This window comes from Megalops cyprinoides, chromosome 2 (genome assembly GCF_013368585.1).
Source record: "Megalops cyprinoides isolate fMegCyp1 chromosome 2, fMegCyp1.pri, whole genome shotgun sequence".
NCBI classification, from domain to species: domain Eukaryota; kingdom Metazoa; phylum Chordata; class Actinopteri; order Elopiformes; family Megalopidae; genus Megalops; species Megalops cyprinoides.
Genome location: NC_050584.1, coordinates 44,568,264 through 44,588,534, shown reverse-complemented (window position 1 = coordinate 44,588,534; position 20,271 = coordinate 44,568,264). Strand labels below are relative to the sequence as shown.

General features: G+C 40.0%; 1 protein-coding gene across 3 annotated transcripts; it reads right to left on the bottom strand.

Annotated features, from left to right (window-relative positions):
* Window positions 1–3,183: 3,183 nt before the first annotated feature.
* LOC118772615 (regulator of nonsense transcripts 1) lies at window positions 3,184–15,905 on the bottom strand. 3 transcript variants are annotated; one of them, XM_036521113.1, is made up of 24 exons: window positions 15,558–15,905; window positions 13,939–14,081; window positions 13,609–13,698; window positions 13,309–13,476; window positions 12,506–12,686; window positions 11,924–12,085; window positions 11,706–11,793; window positions 11,371–11,469; window positions 11,136–11,244; window positions 10,863–11,022; window positions 10,556–10,674; window positions 10,312–10,476; window positions 9,829–9,943; window positions 9,590–9,733; window positions 9,213–9,426; window positions 9,003–9,120; window positions 8,740–8,896; window positions 8,172–8,314; window positions 7,464–7,638; window positions 6,237–6,318; window positions 5,905–6,066; window positions 4,217–4,437; window positions 3,523–3,645; window positions 3,184–3,375 (listed from the first exon to the last, which is right to left on the bottom strand). In XM_036521113.1, the coding sequence occupies exons 1-23, from the start codon at window positions 15,726–15,728 to the stop codon at window positions 3,526–3,528; spliced, it is 3,306 nt and encodes a 1,101-aa protein (XP_036377006.1). In that variant the 5' UTR covers window positions 15,729–15,905; the 3' UTR covers window positions 3,184–3,375; window positions 3,523–3,525. The 3 variants fall into 3 exon arrangements, with proteins under 3 accessions (XP_036377006.1, XP_036377004.1, XP_036377007.1); XM_036521111.1 differs by having other exon boundaries at window positions 3,184–3,371; XM_036521114.1 differs by having other exon boundaries at window positions 3,184–3,371; window positions 11,709–11,793.
* Window positions 15,906–20,271: the final 4,366 nt, after the last annotated feature.

The following is a 20,271-nucleotide window of genomic DNA, read 5'->3' as shown; positions in this document are numbered from 1 at the left end:
CAAATGTCAACTTTTAATATCAGAACAACAAGCTTTGAATAGACAAAGAGAAGCAACCTTTATTTTGAGAAGTTCAGTTATTTTACAGGAATGAGATTGGTGTTACAAGGTGTATTTCTTGATCATCAAAAAAGTTTCCACAGAAAAAAAATAAGATGAACACTCCACATTTGTGATGTATTCTTTTCATAACTCTCAAAACAGGAAATGTACAAAATGACTTTATAAAGATCATTTAGGTTGAGCTGGAAGGGGGGAAAAAGATCCGAGTTACACTTCTTCTTAGCGAGGTTGCTTTTCTCGTCCCAATCAGTTCAGATAGCGGAGCTAGCACCCTACATGTATGGAGCAAGTTAAGCAACTGCTCTCTCTTTACTCTGGCAGGTCTGCAGCCGGGTAGTCTTTACTACCTACAGGTCTACTGTTACACAGCAGTGTTTACTTTGCTCCTTTCACTCTAGAGATTTGAGGGCTAAAGTGCTGCTTAAGTGTCACACTGTAACCCCCAGTGAAACTCTTGCCGTCTCGGTAAAAAGAAACTTAAGGTGCAAAATGAAAGGTAATGAAGTACTGCCAATTGCCAACAAGACATCCATTAATGAATGTTCACTTGGCTTGAGTTTAAGATTGGAGGCAGTCAGTTCAGTAAGCACTAGCAGCGAGGTATTAATTTCATTGAGAACATTTTCTCTCTGATGGGAGGGTACCATTTATTGACAAGTTGTTACATTAGAGGGAAAACAAAGTCTCGTTATAGTCTGACAATAGAAATGTCACTGGGCATCAGTCAATTTAATAAGCATGCTCTGCCTCTCCAAAACATTCATAGTAATGAAGTAAGACAGAAACACTTCTGTCTTATAAGCAAAATGAATGGGCAATGAAATTTAGTGATAGCTTGTAAAATCCAGTTTTATGGATATACAAAAACACAAACAGCTGGTGGAATGGCTACATTCTCATAGTGCTCTAATAAATCATTTCGAAATAGAACAACTGAACAGGTAGGCTACTGTAAAACAAAAACAGGGATAACGGATAGTCAAGAACAAGTATTCCATACTGTAAAACTACTTTGAATAGTTTATTAAGGACAGCTTTAAAACTTGGACAAAAAATCCAATTATTTGCCCCATTATAACCAAATGCCAAGAAACGATTTTGATGGAGTAGCAAATTGTAAGTTGCTTGCTGTTGATAAAGAAAATGGCACAAACAAAAAGCAATCATTTCAATCTGTGAAAAGGGAGAATGGGATGTTATAACACAACTCACAAATGGGACGGTTGGGTTGGGGAGCCACATATATCAAGAGACATCTAAAATAAGTAAACCTTAGCCTTCAAACTACAGAAAAACATAAAACAATCACAAAATCAAAGTTACAAAAGAAAAAACCCTTCGGCCAATCATTTTACGTGGCAACTCCTGATAGAAGGAAGGTGGCCTACATCTCTCTGTCTTAAGAAATCTACCAAGAAAAACTGAATTTTGAGGGTTCCAGTATTATTAAAAGTAAAAAAAAAAAAAAAAGGCTGCTATTAAAGTTGAGTACTGCAGTGGGTTTCAGCTGGTACGGTCAGTTATACCTACATTCAGAAGAAGGTTTGTGGTGCTTTCTACTTCATACCTGCAAATCATATTTTTAGGAAGTCTTTACTGTTATAGGCACTAATAGATTTGTCATTATGTTCTCCTTCCATGAAATAGCTTAGGGTATTCTAAAACTGACTTGGGTAAAGAAAATACCAAAACACTTTGGGCGTAGGAGATCTGTGGAGGATAATATCCATGTAACATTCTAAATGCAAATAATGCACTGCACAAGCACATTACTTCAGCCTGCATCAAAGCCTGACTTGGTCTATCAGATTCTACTTTTCTGCTCTTTTGCTCTGATCTTACTTAAATGTCCGTGCATGGTCCCTACGTAACGAAAGGTATCCACAGATTTAGAGCATCAAATCTGTTCCCAAGAAAAACCCTTTGCTGGAATTCAGATTCTTTCAGCCACCTTCCTTTTATAATTTTCCTTCCTTTCCTATGGTATCCACCGGCTTTCTGCAACTTAAACAGTGACTCCATATTACATGTATGTATGTATATATACAGTATATATGTAGTATATTCACACATTTTATATATAAGGAACTTCCGTCTCTTTCTCATTTTTGTCTGGTAAGTTGCTTTTAGCAGGCAACTCTGTTAGCTGAAGGCAGCTGGGGTTTTGTTTCCCAGTAAAACCCCTTCTATCAGACAGTAGCTGATCTAAGCATACACATAGCATTTAAAACCTTGAAACTCTTTGTTGTAGCACAAAGGGCCAACATTTCACTGTCCCTGCTTTCCTTCATTTATGAAGATCAATAAGCCATTGCTGCAACTTCAAATTACACCAAGTTAGTTTTCTTCAATGCTGGTTGTTTTTAAAGGTATTTTTTTCTTTTGTGTTCTACAAGAAGAAAGTGCCCTCAGTAAAATTCTCATGTTTACAGATCTTTCAGGTCCACAGCTCAGATCTTGAGACACTTTCTTTTATAGTCCAATTGCCATTCCACCAGGGACATATTTTTTAGTAAACCACCTTGTGAAAGACCTGTTTTAAAAGCCAATGAATTTCTACAGCAATCAAAGGCATTTCAATTCAGAATGTCTTCAAATCAGACCAAATGCAGAAATCTTTGCCACTCAAAGTTGACCTAGATGAATTATTATTCTTTAGCAACTGCTTTGCTCATTTGATGATATCCTGGCTTAAGAGTTTTACACCACCACTCTTACGCCTTCTGAGTCCAATCAAATGGAACCAAATGCAGAGTTTCAGAACAGATCAACTTTGAGGTAAAGACTCTATATTGCCTGCTTGAAGCGGTTTGCCCCCTTTACTCCTTCTCTGGAGACAACAGAATGAGCTTGCGAGCTGCTTGAGAACTTGTCTTTTCCCTCTCTGCTCGAAGAGCAAGGTCCTCAGCCAACAGGTCATTCCTTCGGAGAAGGGCATGGTGAAGGGGTTTGAGGAGGGGATGGGCTTCTTTCATTGGGATTTGCCTCGTTTTTTCTCGATGCAAGACCAAGGTACTTGTCTTCCCCGACAGCGCTACCACATGCAGCATTTCTTCTCCTTTTCACGTCTGTCTCAGTGTGCTAGCAGTGGTCCCTCTCTCTCTCTCTCTCTCTCTCCCACTCTCTCTTCCTGGCTGTCCCTCGTTCTCTCTCTCTTGTGATTGGTTGGTTTCTCTCTCCTGTTGCTTTCACACAGTGGTGCTTCAGTTGTAGCAGTGGAAAACAGGTATCCATTTTTTGTTTTTTATTATTTCCCAGATTAAAATGCGGATGAACTAAGCTCAACTCAAGCCTAGCTCGTCTTCCCACTACCTGAGAGAATAAACATAGTTAGTACACCCAATTAGCAACCAAATATTACATTTTACGTATAAATGTAATACATAACATGCTTCAGCATCAGTTGGTGATGTTGCCGCCATTATCAGTACAGTGAATATTGCAAATGTGCTCTCTCACACTCTAGTACTGTGACAGTCCAGTCACGCCGCCATGTTGGTATGCACGTTCCCCCTGGTAAGTGGAGTCCTGGGACAGAGCCACATCAATCTGGGACTTGAACTCATCACCCAGATAGCTGTCCTGTTAAAAGGAAGAGAGTCACCTAAATTCAGCATGTGTTCAACACAGCAGTTTTTGTCACTGCAGGCCCTGGAAGTGCTGGTGGACTACTGTGTATGCTAGTTCCAAATGGACAAAAGTAGGGCTGATCTTGATGTGAATTTGACCACTGATTTGGATTTAACGTCTCTTCACTGCTGTCTATTGTATTTTATACACTTTTAGACTTAGTTGATAAATAATGTAGTAACATGATTGTTAGAAGGCCTAAAACAAATTGCATTACATTCCATGCATGCCGTTTCTCTTATACAGAGCGCCTTCCAGCACAAGATAATAGAAATGTACCCATCCAAGTTACCTGAGCAACAGTGACAGACCAGGTAAATAATGATGCCACTCCTGTGGCCACTCCATTAGATTTGTTTCAGCAGTAAAAACAAATATGCTACAATTTGTCTTCTAATACCACAGACCGTATGTTAAAGTGAAGACTTAGCAAGTAATGCCAAACCCTGAGCAGCATTCAAATCACCCAAGACCAGGCATGACAAACACTGTGGCAGAACTTCCAGGCTCCCAGGTGACGTACTTGTGACAGTTCAGGCTGAGACAGCCCAGGCTGGCTCATCTGAGATGGCTGGCTCATGGAGATGTAGCCCTGGGTTAGAGGCCCCTGGGAGAAGGGCTGAGAGACCACATCCTGGCTGGCCTGGCTGTTGGGCATGTTGGCCTGCCCGCTGCCATGGTTACCCATGCCACGATTCCTCTGCCGCCCACCGCGGCCTGCCTTCCCCTTCAGAGCACCACGGCCTGCAGGCACACATACAGGACATGTACCACTATACATTCGAAAGACAAAGACATGCTACACATAAATACAGGAATGCCAACCCTTACAAATTTAGCAAAGATTATATGATTTTTATGCACCAGCTACACAACAAATTTATATTGCACTTCATTAATGTAGTTTAGATTTTCCACTAAAACACATCTAACTGTTCACTGGTAAAGCCCATTGTACAAACAGGAGCTACTCCACACTTGTTCCTAATCCAATCATGTGCTATGTTAGTTTAATTAATTTGTTAAATGGAACCAGAGCAGCCAGTACTCAGTGCTTCAAACATCACTGTCTGCACATTTCTATATTCTATCCTCAGCGGTGTACACCCCTTCTTAAGGGGCTCAAATGGATAAGAAACATTCAGAATTGTGCCAGCTAAGTAGTATGACTACAATGGCAAAATACTATCAAGGATTAAATCAGTTAAAAAAATTAACATACAGATGTATATTTTTGAACATATGAATGGGTAAAAATATACAAGCTAAAATATACGCAAGTGTAAAAATAAACATATAGATTTGATTTGCTGACATTTACTTACTGTACACATTTATCCAAATATATATTCTTATTTTTGATTAGCTGAATTCTTAAACCACCAAAGGTTTAAGTGTGTGATGCATCAAGGAATCTTTATGTTCAAAGCACAAAGTAATATTTCAGCAAAAGAAACATGACTAAATTGATATTAATGTATGTTGTAATGAATTAGTTCAGGATGGGGTTTTGATGAAGATTTAAAACTGGCACAGTATGAAATGTTCAGATGTACTAATATGGTATGTAACCTTCCGTCATGATTGGTGGTATCTGCATACTGTATATAAGCAAATGAAGCAACAACCTGAATGCAACTCACCCACTATTATTTAAAGTTTGTGGTTGGCATTTCTATAGAAATACTGTTATACTGCAAAAAATGCAAATTAAATATTCAAACTGAAGCAAATGTTTGGTTTCTTAAACCTTACATGTGCATGGTTTCAGATCCCTTTGTAGGTGTCCACAAAAGCATGTAATGACAACTGATGTTGATGGGATTTGGAAATGGCACCAGTCAGGATTTTACCAATATTTCAAATTAAATCTGTAATTCACAAACAGTTCCTTGAAAATTCAAAGACTGAGCTATTACTCAGTAGAGGTCAGTAAAACACCTTACTCTGCAAGATACACCTTATCCAATGAAAACCCGACAAAACAAATAATGCACGTTTGAGAAGGAGCAGTTAATGGTATCCTCCTATTCAGACATCAAACCAAACAAAAACCCAATGTCTACCGTCTTTTATTCTTAGAATTGAAACTATTGAAATTGATTATGTCTCCAGATTCCAAAAACAATTTGGCTTTCATTGGATAATGTGCACCTAACAGCTCAAGAAAGTTTACTGAATGAGGGGGGGCACGGCTATAGTCTCTCCCACCTGCTGCAGGACCGTTGGCCTGGCCCAGGTATCCTGGTGGGGGCATGGGGGGCATGACCAGGTTGAAGGGAATAGGGATGTTCATGGCAGCCACGTGGCTGGGGCCAGCCCCAATCATGCCAATCTGGTCATGGGTCTGAAAGTACATGTTTGATGGACGCCCTGCAGACAAGGAAATGCACACACACTTTACCTACAGACCACCCCAAGGTCATTACTGCCTGGTTTCCCAGGCGGTTATCAATGTGTATAAGCACATTCAGTGTCTTGATCACATCCACAGTGAGGACTGTAGCTGAGTATTCCAGTGTCTCACTCCGGACTGCCCTCACCTGTGCTGCTGCGGTCATACACAGACCCGGGGATCAGAGCCTCTCGAGCATCATACATGGCCGTGCTCATGAAACGGGCACCCTAAAATAAATCAAAATCTCGTCAAAATCCATCACAGACAGGGACCATCACAGTTCAGCACATACAACTGGGCTTGTGCTAGTCATTAACCTTTCAGAGGTTTAGACCAAAAGACCATGGTCAAAAAAGTACACATTACTGTACACATTTACATGTACACAACAGCTAAATATATGTAGCTTGCTGCCTGTATCTTTTGGCATAGTTTTAAATTGTAAAGAACCTGTGGCACTGAGGCATGAGCAGCTAAGATGTAGCAGCTAGATAAACTGAGCAGAACTAGCTGTACAAGCTGTACAAGTCAACAATGTCTGATGTTGTCACTGATGCAATGACTAATACTGAAAAACCTACAGTGGCAGCACTGCTCTGACTGACCAGACCACCACACCACCTAAGCAGACAGAAATCATCATTGCTCAGCTTGCTAACTACTTTCCCATTGAAACTGTATTCATTCATTTGTCCCTATTCTGTTACTAGTCACTGAATATCACAGACACAACATGGTGTAAGTTTTATAAACTAGTTAACGCAAACAGAACAAAAAGGCTTGGTAGCTCATTCGCCCTCATTGTTGTCACTATCTAAATGCAAAGCTGTCAACTTACAGCAGACTTTCACTTCATCATACCTGTTTATGATGTTTGTTTTACTTGTAATTTGCACTGGCTATGGACCCTCTGCTTAGCAAACCATTTGCCAACCACCCAGAAAGCTACTCATCTGACCTAATCTTACTCAGAGCTGGAGGCTATATGTGTAATTTCTCATCATGCTGGCCATTACAAAAACCAGAACTCCCTCCCAGCCTTCAAATAGAAATGATCACGCATGACCAGGACAGACTCTCTTTGTCATCTTATTCAACTGTTAACAAAACTGTGACACCAAAATAACCCACCAGCTGTTTCATGTTCTTCATTTTCAGCCCTGGAAAATTTTCTAGGCAAATGATGCGAACACTTTCAGTGTAAAAATAGTATCTACTTACTGTCTATGTGGAAAGGCTAGTATAAAAAAAAAAAAGAGGCACAAAGCAGGTTTCGGACCAGAATGTTTGGTTGTACCAAAGACTTCTCACTACCAATCACGCTCTTGGCATGTTACATTACATTACTGGTGCGTTGGGAGCCAGTACTCACAGGGTTGATGGTGTTCACCAGCTTGCGGGGCTTGCTGAACTGCATGAGGCTCTCACGCAGGTTGTTGAGTGGCCCCTCCACCAGCACCTTCTGTTCTTTGTAATAGTTCAGCAAGTGGTTCCACAGGGGCTGCTTGGACAGGGCCTTCGGATTCCCCACAATGATCACCCCGTACCTGCACAGGCAACCCAAACCATTTGCTGAAATATCGAAAATCGCAGTTTTTCCTAACAATACAGCTTTCTTCTTGAGTCCTTGAAGACAAAAGCTGGAGTGTTAATTCCTATTTGCAGAAAATAAGATCATGATGAATTCCAATAATTTTACAAGCTAGTTTTTAAAGGTGAATAGCAAAATGTATCTAACACAGCTTTAAAATGAAAGGAAAAAAGCAGCGACTGTTCTTCTGAGAAACATGAAATGGGAAATAACCATCCAAGAATGTCTTGCTGTTTATGGAGACTAAACTTGCAAATAAGTCTGCATGTCTCATGAGGGCACAATCTGAGTCAAGAAGAGTTTCTCCACTACTTTCTTCCACGGTATTATTACTGAATTGTATATTAAAATAAACACTGCACTGATCCATTTTACTTCTGTTTATACAATCCTTTACATGGAGAAACTAAAACTCAAAATGTACAGGGCTAAAACAATGAATATTTTTCAATCAGCAAAAGGTGACAGTAGGCACAAATCTTGTTTTACCTGGCTCTTGTAAGAGCCACATTGAGACGTCGTGGATCATTGAGGAATCCAATGCCCTGGTGTTCATTGGCTCGGACACAGGACAAAATAATAAAATCTTTCTCTCTGCCTTGGAAGGCGTCAACGCTGGCAATCTCAACCTCCTGAAATCAGGGGAACAAGAAAAGGAGAATGTTTGTGATAATCACATAATTGAATATGTGACTTAATACCATTCAACTTCAACATGTGATCAAGGTACCAGTAAGAAGCGGAAAGAAGGATAATTTAATATGACTTTAAGGATAACTTCAAATGCCTCATGCACCAAGAATTTCATAAATTAAATTCTTCATCAGGGAAAGGTAGAGGTGAATTATACAATGGTATAAACACGGAATTTTAATCAGCTTCCTCAAACAAAGGCTATGTACATTTACAGTTTACAAACTGCAAAACATAGTTAAAGAAACTTCATAATGCAACGCCATAAGATAACACATTTTGTGCAATAAGTTGAAAAATCCTTCCCATTTTGAACATGGAAATGGCATCTAACACCTTTACCCAGAATAAAGCTTTTGCATACCTGGTAGAGTTTGGTGTGCAGGGACCCACTGAACTGCATGTACTGCACCAGATAAGAGCGCTGGCCCTCATAGGGGGTGATGATGCCGATCTGGTCAGGCTTGGCTCCAGCCTTCAGCAGCTTGGTGGTGATCTTCTCCACATTGGCAGCCTCAGTTCTACAATGAAGTGGAAGGTTTATTAAAAGAGATTGAGAACCAGACAATGACACTGAAAGATCACACGAAAAGCAAAATACTTCTACAAATTCTGTGGGTACCACACCTGTTGAGATAGGAAGTTCCTGAGCTGGCAATCTCCTCCTGTCCTTGAGTCACATAGAAGAACATGGGCTTGTCTGGCTGTGGCCACTGGAAGTCAAATCCTTTCTTGATGCGATCAGCTGCACAGACACAAGACGTCAGATTCCACTTTTCACAGCATTATCCAGAAGGCCATGAGTGTCATGTTTGGCATTAAAATTGTACAACTTACCAGCGGTGACTCCGTTCTGCAGAGAACCTTCGTAAAAGATGTTGGAGGGGAAAGCGCTGAGGGCTGGGTGCATGCGGTACTGCACCTGCAAGCGGATTGGTCGGATCCCCAGCACCACCAGACGCTCAAACAGGGACTGGGAGAGGCCAGCTTTCGCAGCTTTCTTACACATTACCACTGGGCCCAGCTGACAATGGTCTCCCACAAGGATGAGCTGTGAGGGGGAGAAAGACTTTATTATTATCATTACTACTGATGCTGGATCTTGACATGCAGGCTTTATTAGTTTTGGGGTTAACATGCTTTTGCCATAAATTTTGCTTATGAGCCCTGCTCTTTACCACTGCACTACACTTCTCTCTATGCTTTTACTATACCTGTTTTGCTCCGAGCACGACGGGCACCATGCACTCTGGCTCTGTAGCCTGGGTGCTCTCGTCAATCAGGATGGAACGGAACTGCATCTTGGCCAGACGAGGGTCTCCCGCTCCCACACAGGTGCAGCAGATGACGTCTGCATTCTGAGATAGAGAGGAGAAATGCGATGAAGAACAAACCGGGACCACGGGGTTAACGGGCCCACGATGTGGCTTACTGAGACACAAAGAGGTTTTACCATGAGCAGCTCCCTCTCAGCGGTGCGCTTCAGAGCACGGTAGCGCTTCTCATCTGCAGATGACAGCTCCCCGGTCTCATCTTTCAGCTGCTGCAGCTTCTGAAGCTCCGGCATGCTGAGAGGCCACAGTACGCATTAAACCACTTTATTTAGAGACTGAGCGTTCACCTCATCCCAACTTTCATCCTAAATTATCCCAAGGAGATTTCAGAGATTGCCACATTATCTGTGACAATTTTATCAATGTAATTATTTTCACATGTTTGTTACATGCTTCAACACTTCAAAAATGTACACATGCACAAATTTTGAAGAGCGGTTTGAAAACTGATGACTGCGATTAAAAAACAGTTCTGCCAAGAAAAAAAAGGAGTCCTCAAAAGCACTGTAAACTCTTTAACGTATCCACTAAAAACCAAACAATGACTCCACAGATAAAGCCTGAATGTTGCACAGGAGAAGACTCCATGGCCTGCACCCTACCTGTCCATGTTGCGGATCTGGTTGTGCAAGGCCAGGAAGGACACGGGGGAGTCAATGGCCTCCCTGCTCTTGGCGCAGAGCCTCACCACCTTCAGTCCCGTCTGGTGGATCTTCTCTGTCAGCTGGTCTACTGCGATATTGCTGGGAGCACACACCAGCACAGGGCTGAAAGTGCAAACACAGCTGATGTCAGTGGCTGTACTTTCACAGAGATGACACGCTGGCTCCTGGCGTCAGCACTTACCCGTTGCCCTGTCTGGCCAGGTGGTACACAATGGTGGCAGAGGTGACAGTCTTCCCAGTGCCCGGGGGACCCTGGATGAGACTGAGGGGTCGCTGAAGCACAGTCTTCACAGCATACACCTGGTTATCATAGTCAACGGCAAAACAAACTCATCAAGATTAGCCATAATCGCACACGTCAGGGTGGAAAAAAAAAGCACACAGACACAGACACCTCACAGACTGAAGAACTTGAAGAGTGTTTTCCAAAGCAGGTGCATAAATTAATTGCAATGACTGTTGCCACACTAAAGTTCTTGGGGACAGACCTGGGAGTGATTGAGGTCAGGAAGCCCTTGCGCAGTGAAACGCTTGGGAAGCTGACACTTAATGATGACATCCTCAACCTCATGCCCCAGGAGTTTGTGGTAGATGTACCCGGACACAGACGTCTCATCCACCGCAAAAGTCTTCAGGGCACTTTGCATTCTACAAGGGTGAAGATGCAGTCAGTATTCAAGTCTTGACTAATCACAAAGTCACTGAAAACATCTATGCAAAACCTAAATTAACATCCATTGAACAAATTCAATACATCTTACCGGTCAAAGGAGGTGGATTTCCAGACGAAATCGACCTGAAAGTTGTGCGGCACTTCCACAGGGGCACCAACACTGCTTCTCAGCTCAATCGCAATCTCATCCCCATAGTCTTAAACACAACATTAAGGAATATTCACCCCAAAATGATGCACTTTCTACTTACATATGAAATGCAAAACTACTGTCCATGACCACCTGGTTTATTTGTTTGCTTTTGGTAATGAAAAAGGGATACTATCCGGGACCTTGATGACGTGACCAATCCCCTTCCAGAGCGGGGCCAAGTCTCCTTTGTACCTCAGGCAGATTTCATCCCCCTGCATCAGACGCATGTCTATAGAAATCAACAGGAAGAACAGAAAGAGGAAGCAAAGAAAAATATTGTTTTCAGTTGTACCCAACAATGTTGGTGGTTAAAACGAATAAACAAATTAAACAGATGACACATATTACACACAAACACACACACACACACGCATGGATGCACGTTCGCGTTGCGTGGGATGCAGGGTTCAGCATGTATATGGTATGAACCACTTGTAGACAGAAAAAGTTAACAAAAAATATTACCACCTGAATCCGTCTTGGGAAGTGTGAAATAAGCAATCCGCTTTTTATTCAGCCCCAGGTCCCACCTGACCGTTATATTATCTTGGGTCTGTAGAGCATACAAAGAAAAGGAAAAAACATGAAAAATGAGCCCATTTTTTCATATATTCAAATCGGGAACTATAAGACCGTAGGAGCGTGAGTCCACAACGGTTGGCCAAATACCTTTAAAAACCCACCTGGGACTCTTTTAGCTTTTTGTCGTAGTCAGCCTCAAGCTTAACGAGCGGACCAAAGATATTCTGGTATTGATAAGCGTCCTCATAGCGCAGCAACACGTGCTGAGGCTCCTCATCCACGCCGGGCTTCTCCAGGTCCTCCAGGGTTGCCGTGGGGTTTTCCTGTCAATACACAGAGGGGAAGCTGAAAATACTACTAGACACTGAGATATGGGAGACACAGGTCAACTGCACTTAAACAGCCATACCACATGACACATACCACATGCCAGGTCACACCCACAAAGATATAATGTACTGCAAAATCCTAGTTGGGAACCCAGATGAAAAACCCAGACTGTTTGAATCTATTTTTCACACAACAGTGTGTTGCTGGTTAGTCTGGTCCATTGAATCCGAATGAATATGGTTTTGCTTTGATACTGGTGTGTGAACTCAACTGATACGAATCTTTGGTCAGTGTGAAAGCCTCTCTCGCTCATCAAGAACAGACCTTTAAAAAACAGTTTGTTCCAGTCATCAGTGTAATAATTGTGTCCATGTCTTTTGAAGTATGTGGTTCATATGTGTGCTCCCCAGTACCTTCCAGAGCTCCTCCAGCTTGTTGATCTGTTGCGCAGTGATCTGCCGAGCTCTCAGCTGCTCCTGCTCTGAGGGGATCTTCACCAGCCAGGACAGGAAGCAGCGGTCCTGGATCAGTGGCTGCCACTGAGAACTGTCCCAGTTGATGTCCTTCAGGCTGCTCTGACTGGCACATGGCTGTCTGTTACCAGAACAAACAACATTAATCAATCAGTCTACAGATGGCCATGAATTCTAGGGTCTCATGGCTGTTGTCAGAAATAATTACATACATAAAATTACAAAAGCAAATCATTTTAATTAAATCAGGAAAGTTAAAAGTTCAGTAACATTGTGGTCACTTTGAGGACTGCATTAATGGAATTTCCCAAATTCAATCTACCCATGATAAGCTTAGATGGAAATCTGCAGCACCAGGCAAAAATGCAACAAGATAAAGATATGTGATAAAGCAGAAATGTGGAGCCAAAGTAATAAACGATATATCGTCAATGTAAAATAAACTTCAAGTTAGACTTGAGCAAAACAGGATAGTAGGTAAATCATTTCTATCACTACAAATGTACTATGTACAAATTCAAAAAGCTTAAGACAAACAGAAAATGTTCATTTAAGATATATAAATTTAAATACATTAGGGCTGCACATACTGATTGTTCTATATTCAAAATGCAGCAAACTGACCCACCAGTCCAACAACTGTAGGCCAACTATAACCCCTGACTTCATACCAGCATGCTAACCCAAAAGCCCCAAATTCCAGGGGAACAACTGGTACCTCCTTATGGTTTACAAATGATTACCTGCACAGAAGCACAACCACAGAGTCAGCCTTGGCTGGGATGAAGCCCAGGAGGAAGACATTGCGACATCCACAGTTGTAGCACTCCAGCACCGTCTCCCCCAGAGGACCATCTTTGTGGAGAGTCACTTCTTTGCATTTGGCTCTCACCAAGTGATTCACAATGTGGCTGAAAGAAAGAGGGAACAATGGCTCTGCATCAAACATCTGTCCACCTTTCAGCCATAACATGCAAGCACCTAGCACTGACTTAAAAAAAAAAAACAATTACATAAGGAAGTATGCTTATTATAATACAGACCTTCCAGAGGTATTGCCACGTCCATTGCAGAACCACTTCTTACTGGTGTTGCAGTAGACAACGCATGCTGGATCATGGATGCCACAGTAGCTTGAAAGACAACACCCCTTATTAACTCGCATCAAATATAACAAGCATGAATAAATACAGGGATTAAATGATCTGTATTTTTTATTTTTGTCAAACTGGACAATAAAAATTTATCTTACAGGAACCAATTTTAGAGTAATGTTTTGGATAACTCCAGCATGACAGGAAACCACTGGTGAATCAAGTTATTAGCCTGCTTATGTTAAGGGCAGCCAGTGGCACATTTTGTTTCTCCCCTACCTGCAGGCATGCACTGGGAGGTCTTTGGTGTAATAGGTGTCCTCTTCATCTTCCTCAAAATTCAGCTCAGCCAAGAGTTGGCTAGTTTTTGCAACAGCATCATCAACGCCTCCATTCTGCAAAACTCCATCGGGCCCATTTACCTACATATAAGAGAAATATCCTTAAGAAACACATTAAATACACCACTCTAGGGCTAACCTATAATAACCTGTCCACGGTGGCAGTGGTATGAAGATGACACTCTCAAAGGATGTCATTTATTAAAACTAAAAAACTATATTAAAATGCTCTGTGACTTTAGACAAGTCTCCCAAAGAAAAAAAAAACATTAATAACTTTTTCACTCAAGCGAGCTAGAGAGTCCAGAAAACGAATTCACTTGATTTAGTTAGCTCGCTACCAGATCAAACTCAAATGAACGGTTAACGGTCAATGGTAACAACAGTAACCTTACCAGTCAATAATATGACATTACGCCAGATAATACTGCTCCCAAAACTAGCTATAAAGCATACATTTACTTACTGATATGACAGAATGGATGACTGTTAGTAACGCACACTCTCAAGTTTACTTGAGATGTCCAGTATGACAACAGCACCTAAACTGAAAGTTGCTAACGACACGTACAGCTAACATTAGCTGTGAAAAAATGTTTATTCGTCAACTTAAATTACATACAGCAATTATAACGCTGATAAAACAATTAAGGGGTGGTAAATGCTACCTTGCTAGATTGTAGTCCAGCAAAGAATTTCAAGTACCTACCATGCAAAGTCTCTCTCACTCTTCTCTAGTTAGCGGGCGACGGAGCTAGCTAGCTACCAGGCAGTACTGATCACACTACACACCAGACTTGTTGAATATCTGACAAAGGTAGCCAACGAATTAAAACAAGATTTACTTAGCCTCGTCGTCGCACATCAGAGCATCTCATTCAAAGCAACGTGGCCCTTTCACAACACCAACAACCGTATCCCTAGCTGGTCAGAAACGTTTATGTTGTTCCGGGTTTTGTTGCTGGCCAGAAAACTCAGTCATATTCAGCCACATGCAACTCTTGAGCTCAACGGGATCCGTTAGCTAACAGTTATTACTATGTAGCAGACTACGGCAATAATGACAGGTTCACGAGAAACTATTGATTGAAAATGTAATGCTAGCTGGCAACCTAGTTAACAACATTGCCGTCATGCTGATAGATGTGGCACGATAAGGACATGCAGGTTGCTCGCTAGCCGACGCGGCCTGCTGCTCACTAGCTAAAGGCTCGCATATCCCACTAAATTTCTGCGAGCTAGCTAGCTAGCTAACTAGCTACTCTTCTGGCGGCAAGCTCGAGGTGGCACAAACCATGCTGTTACATACCCAAACACAATTGATTTCCCCGAACGTATCGTTACAATATATCCTGCAAGAGCAATAAACTGAAAACACCAGAGCGTCGCGAATTAGCGTTATCGATGCAGGCCTAAAGTGGCTTCTCTTCGATACAGTCAGCTAACGTTATCTCGCTAGCTTGCGAGTTTACCAGCACGCTGGCTGCATGTTTAGAAACGGACGTAAGGCTATCCGTTTTTTTCGCATTTGTTTTGCTGCCATTAACGCGTACATACCTGGTTGTCCAGCTGACTCTGGGTTTGGCCTTGCGTTTGCGTCTGGCTGGGAAGAGTGAAGTCGGTGAACTCGAACTCCGAACCCTGGGTATCGGCTCCAAGCAACTCCGCTTCCTCGGTGTCCAGGAAGGTTAGAGTCTGTGAGCTCGGCCCGTACGCCTCCACGCTCATTTCTTCGCTAGTATTTGAGACTGAAAAGCTTCTGTTGCGCGGACAGAATCTATGAAGAGTCCCAACAATCAGGTTTCCCACACCAGATATTAGTATCTGTGATCCCGAGCTAAATTTGGACTAAAACACAATTCGAACACCTCGAGAGCCTTAACTCCCACACCAAACACTGACGAAATTCCCAGCTAAACACAGCGAACTTACGTAGAGCGCAAAGTTTCAGTGACGTATGCACAGAAAGATTTTTTTTTTTTACATAATGTGAAAAGAGTAACTTGCAAAATAGTGAAAATAACATTTTTTTACTGGATCAACTTTCAAAATGTATCACACATTTATTTAAAAGAGTAACTGGTATATTTATTACAGAATGTGAATTACAAAATTAAGTATTAATTGTACATTACAAAACAGATTACATTATCACGAGCATTATTCTCCAAATATTAAGCTAAATGTTACATATATTGTATCAAAAATGAAACACAATCTTGCAGATGTGCAACTGGACTATTTAAGAAACAGCAAAATAACTTTATTTTGCAAATTACACCCTAAATATGTTTTTAATGTACACATTTAATGTATCATTTTACAAACTAAATGTTTGATTTATTAATTAGATGATTACCATATTGTTAGCATGTAACCGATTGAAACCTATATATTACATTTGATGTTTATCATATCATATCATATCAAAGCTTTATTAAGGACACAAACACGGTCCACAGCACAAAAAACAAACAATAAAACAAACAAATACAAAGAGGGAATATATATATATATATATTTGGTATATATAAACAATTCATCACACGTAACCTGTAACTGGCTTGATCAATACATCAACAATTGAGTAAATAATTCATTATAATTTTTTATCACATTTATTCTATAAGTGAGTTTATAAAGGGGCAGCTAAGAAACAAGAGTGTTAATGAAGAACACGAGCCAGCAACAGATTATCGTAGTGTATTTCCATACAAACTAAACAGTCTGTTAACGTTACTTTGGACAAACAGATAAAAACGTTCAAATTATAATTTGTGGTTGCGGTTGCAATCCATTTAATGAAATAATTGTATAAGCATTTATCTAAACAAATATTAACATGAATGGGTGTGTGTAAATAATATGCACCATAAGCAACGCATCTAGCAGAGGTCCAAAGCCTGCAGTCACGCTGTTCCCGACTGCGCTCGCTTAAATTCATTAACAATGTACTGTCAATGGCGTTCAATTGCATGATTGCATTAAAAGCCGGAAAAGTGATGTCGCAGACGTACCTCTCATTATACCTTTTTGTGTTATACTGGAATTAATGATAGTCGGACTACATTTTGCCTTGGGCAAGTATTTCATTTGAAGTTGGAATTCAACGTGACAAGTCCATTGGATCATAATAGAATGGTAATACTATTTGATATTTCCCCTAAATGGCTACAGAAGCTCTTGAAGAAGTCTAAAAGGATGTGATATCTGGACATTTCAAGCTATAATTTTCTTGAGGAGCAAAGGACCACCCCTGGCTGACCAGCAATAACGTGAGAGGATATCAAGCTTTTGCATTACTACTCTAAAATGGCTTTGCTTTTTAAAGTTGTTTGACTCACTTTGTGTAAACAAACAGGAAGCTGTGCAGCTAAAATGTAAACCTGGAAAAATGTTGAATTTTTCTTACATATTTTCGTAAATGTGAGATAAAACAGCTTAAAGCTGGAAAGATATTTGTATTATGTTTTACATTTGACACCCCGCTATAATTTTGTGATTTTCACAGCTATTGCATCTCATTCAATACTTTGTGTATTATTGAGTAACATTTAACATAACCAAGAACGAAAGTCATTCCACATTATCTACCTAATATTAAAACCGTATAGCTGGTAAGGCAAGAATATTGTAGAAATTCAAAACTGAGTAAAAATACAACTGTGTATTGACTCAACCCCAAGCATTTCCGGCAACACAGCAATTACATAGGCTTGCACACCATGGTGTAACACAATGACTTAAAGTCAGATACACGTCTTTAACTTTCAGCAAAGAGTAGCAGACCTCTATTGTATAGTGTCATTTAACTTAAACACATGCTTGACATGCAGGCAAAGAAAGACTCCACAATATTTTCAATTAAAAATTCAATTCTTTAATTTCATTTTTAGAACCATTTTGAAATGTTGGGTCTATTAGAGCCTTTTTCAATGACAAGATCACTGTCACTTACAAAGTTACAAAGACACGGTTCATCTTAAGAGTGTAATACCAAATATTTGTGGGAAAATATATTTCCTGTACAGAGGACTTTGATATAAATCTAGGTGCCATAATTATATATGGTATACCACAAAATAAACAATAATAATCACATTTAAAATAAGGGAATAGAGGAAGAGGTAGGTTACATTTTACATTTTTCTCAATGTAAAACCATTCATTTTGGAAGGAGCATTTACTGGGACTAATTTTGCAGACATTTGATCATTAGAGCATTTTTCTGCTTAATGTTAATCTACTATCATTTGCACAGCCCTTTCCAACTGTATTTTGGTTTTAAAAGGCACAGCTCAAAATATTTTAATATAATGGGATGGTCACATTATAGTTATAATGATGTACCATTATCATCAGAAAATCTTGTAGTTTCATTATCACTTTTCATTTGAAATCTCAAAGCCTCTATTCACTTGCTGCATCTGACCTGTCTGAACACTGTGTAGATGCTGTTGAGTGGTTAACCAGCATGTAGAAGGCTAGATGTCCCCAGAGAGTGCATTAGTGGGACAGAAACATGGTCAGAGTAGCCTGTCTGGAGCAACATGAGCTGAATACACATGCTGTTATGCTGTGCACTGTACGCTGCAGTAAAGATGGAATCAAACTTGTAATAATGTTTGCATAAAGTAGCCCCAATTTAAGAAAATTAGATGGAAAGTTTGTTTAGATGTCAGTTAATTCTAACATGAGCGAAGCACCAGGAATATTTGACTAAGTTAAAATCCTTTTCATTCATACAACATACACTTGATGCTATGTTCATTTTAAATATCAGCAATATACTGACCATGCTCGACTACAGAAAAATTATATAAAAGAGAGTAACAGATGACATCAAAACAGTGGATTTGGGGGGGGGGGGGGGGTCTGTAGGAAATTGTTAGATCTTATTATAACTTATTATTCATCTCTACCACTAGAGGGTAATATGTGACTTACACGAAAAAAGAACATTGAATTGGTTGTTGGTAAAAGGTAGGGTAAATAATGTTAAAACACTGCTTTCCTAACAGTGCAGTTATATAATCTCAGGCATAAGTCACATATGGGAAAGAAAAAGGTTCAGCATGTATCCGCTTACTGAAGATACCAGTTCTTCTTGCACGATAGGCCTCAGATCCATGTCTTGCCAAAAGGAAGGAATGTTTGCAAAACATTCTAAAAACTAAAAAGCAATAACATTAAAACTCAAATAACAGACAATTGAAGATTTAAGACTTTAAAAGCACAGAGGATACACACAGAGCTTTCCTGGATTACAGAATTTGAATATTTCTGCATACAATATCAGGCATCAGGAGTATTTTCACAATACAAAAACAGAAGTGTAATTCTTTTACCATATCCATTTTTTGTGTCTTAAAATCAAGCATATTTATGACATAGTCATTCAAAATAAGTCACATAAAGAATTCAGAATAAAGGCCATACAGTCTACAGTACATCTTATCATATTGGAAGATGAGAAGTGTACATGACATAAGTATTTATAACAGTAATGGAACACCCAGAAATGTAGAAAACTAAATGTTCTACGCTATCAAAATAGTAACCTGGATAATTGTAAATGTAAAACAAAACAACCTCCATGAAATAAATAACCTTAACAACAGAAGGTACAGTATAGCTTCTTATAAAGAAAAAAAAGAATTCCAAAAAATCCAGTATTCCTCATGTAAAACAGCAGATGTTCGGGTTTCTCATAAAACTAAATTAACCATTTGTAACCGGACAAGGAAAACATATTTAGTCAAAACATTACTGCATTTTTAAAAGGCAAATGTAACGTTTGGTCCGATTTATGCACCATTTACCTCATAATAAAAATGCACCACAATGGAAGTATTTGCTCTTAAGTACCTTTTCTGATTATGTTAATGTTATAGAAAATAAAAAGTGGAGCATAGTCTCCAGCCAAACTGGCAATCATGCAGATGAACAGAATAAGTCCTAGAATGCTTCCAATGAGGAAAAGGACCCAGAGTAACAATGTCCATGTTGAACACAGTCTTACTAACACAAACGAAAGCAATAGATCAAGGTAAACTGCATTTCTAAAGTATTCTTAATGGCAACATTGTGACTGGCAGTCCAAGATTGACAAGCTTTCTTCACATGATCATTTGACATTTGACTATATGGCTCATTTCTTGAAATAAAAATGCAATATCAACAATAGCGATGCTTGATGATCAAAATATAACATAAAATTACAGTGATAGCAATAATAAAACTATCCAAGAAGACAATACACATGGGAAAA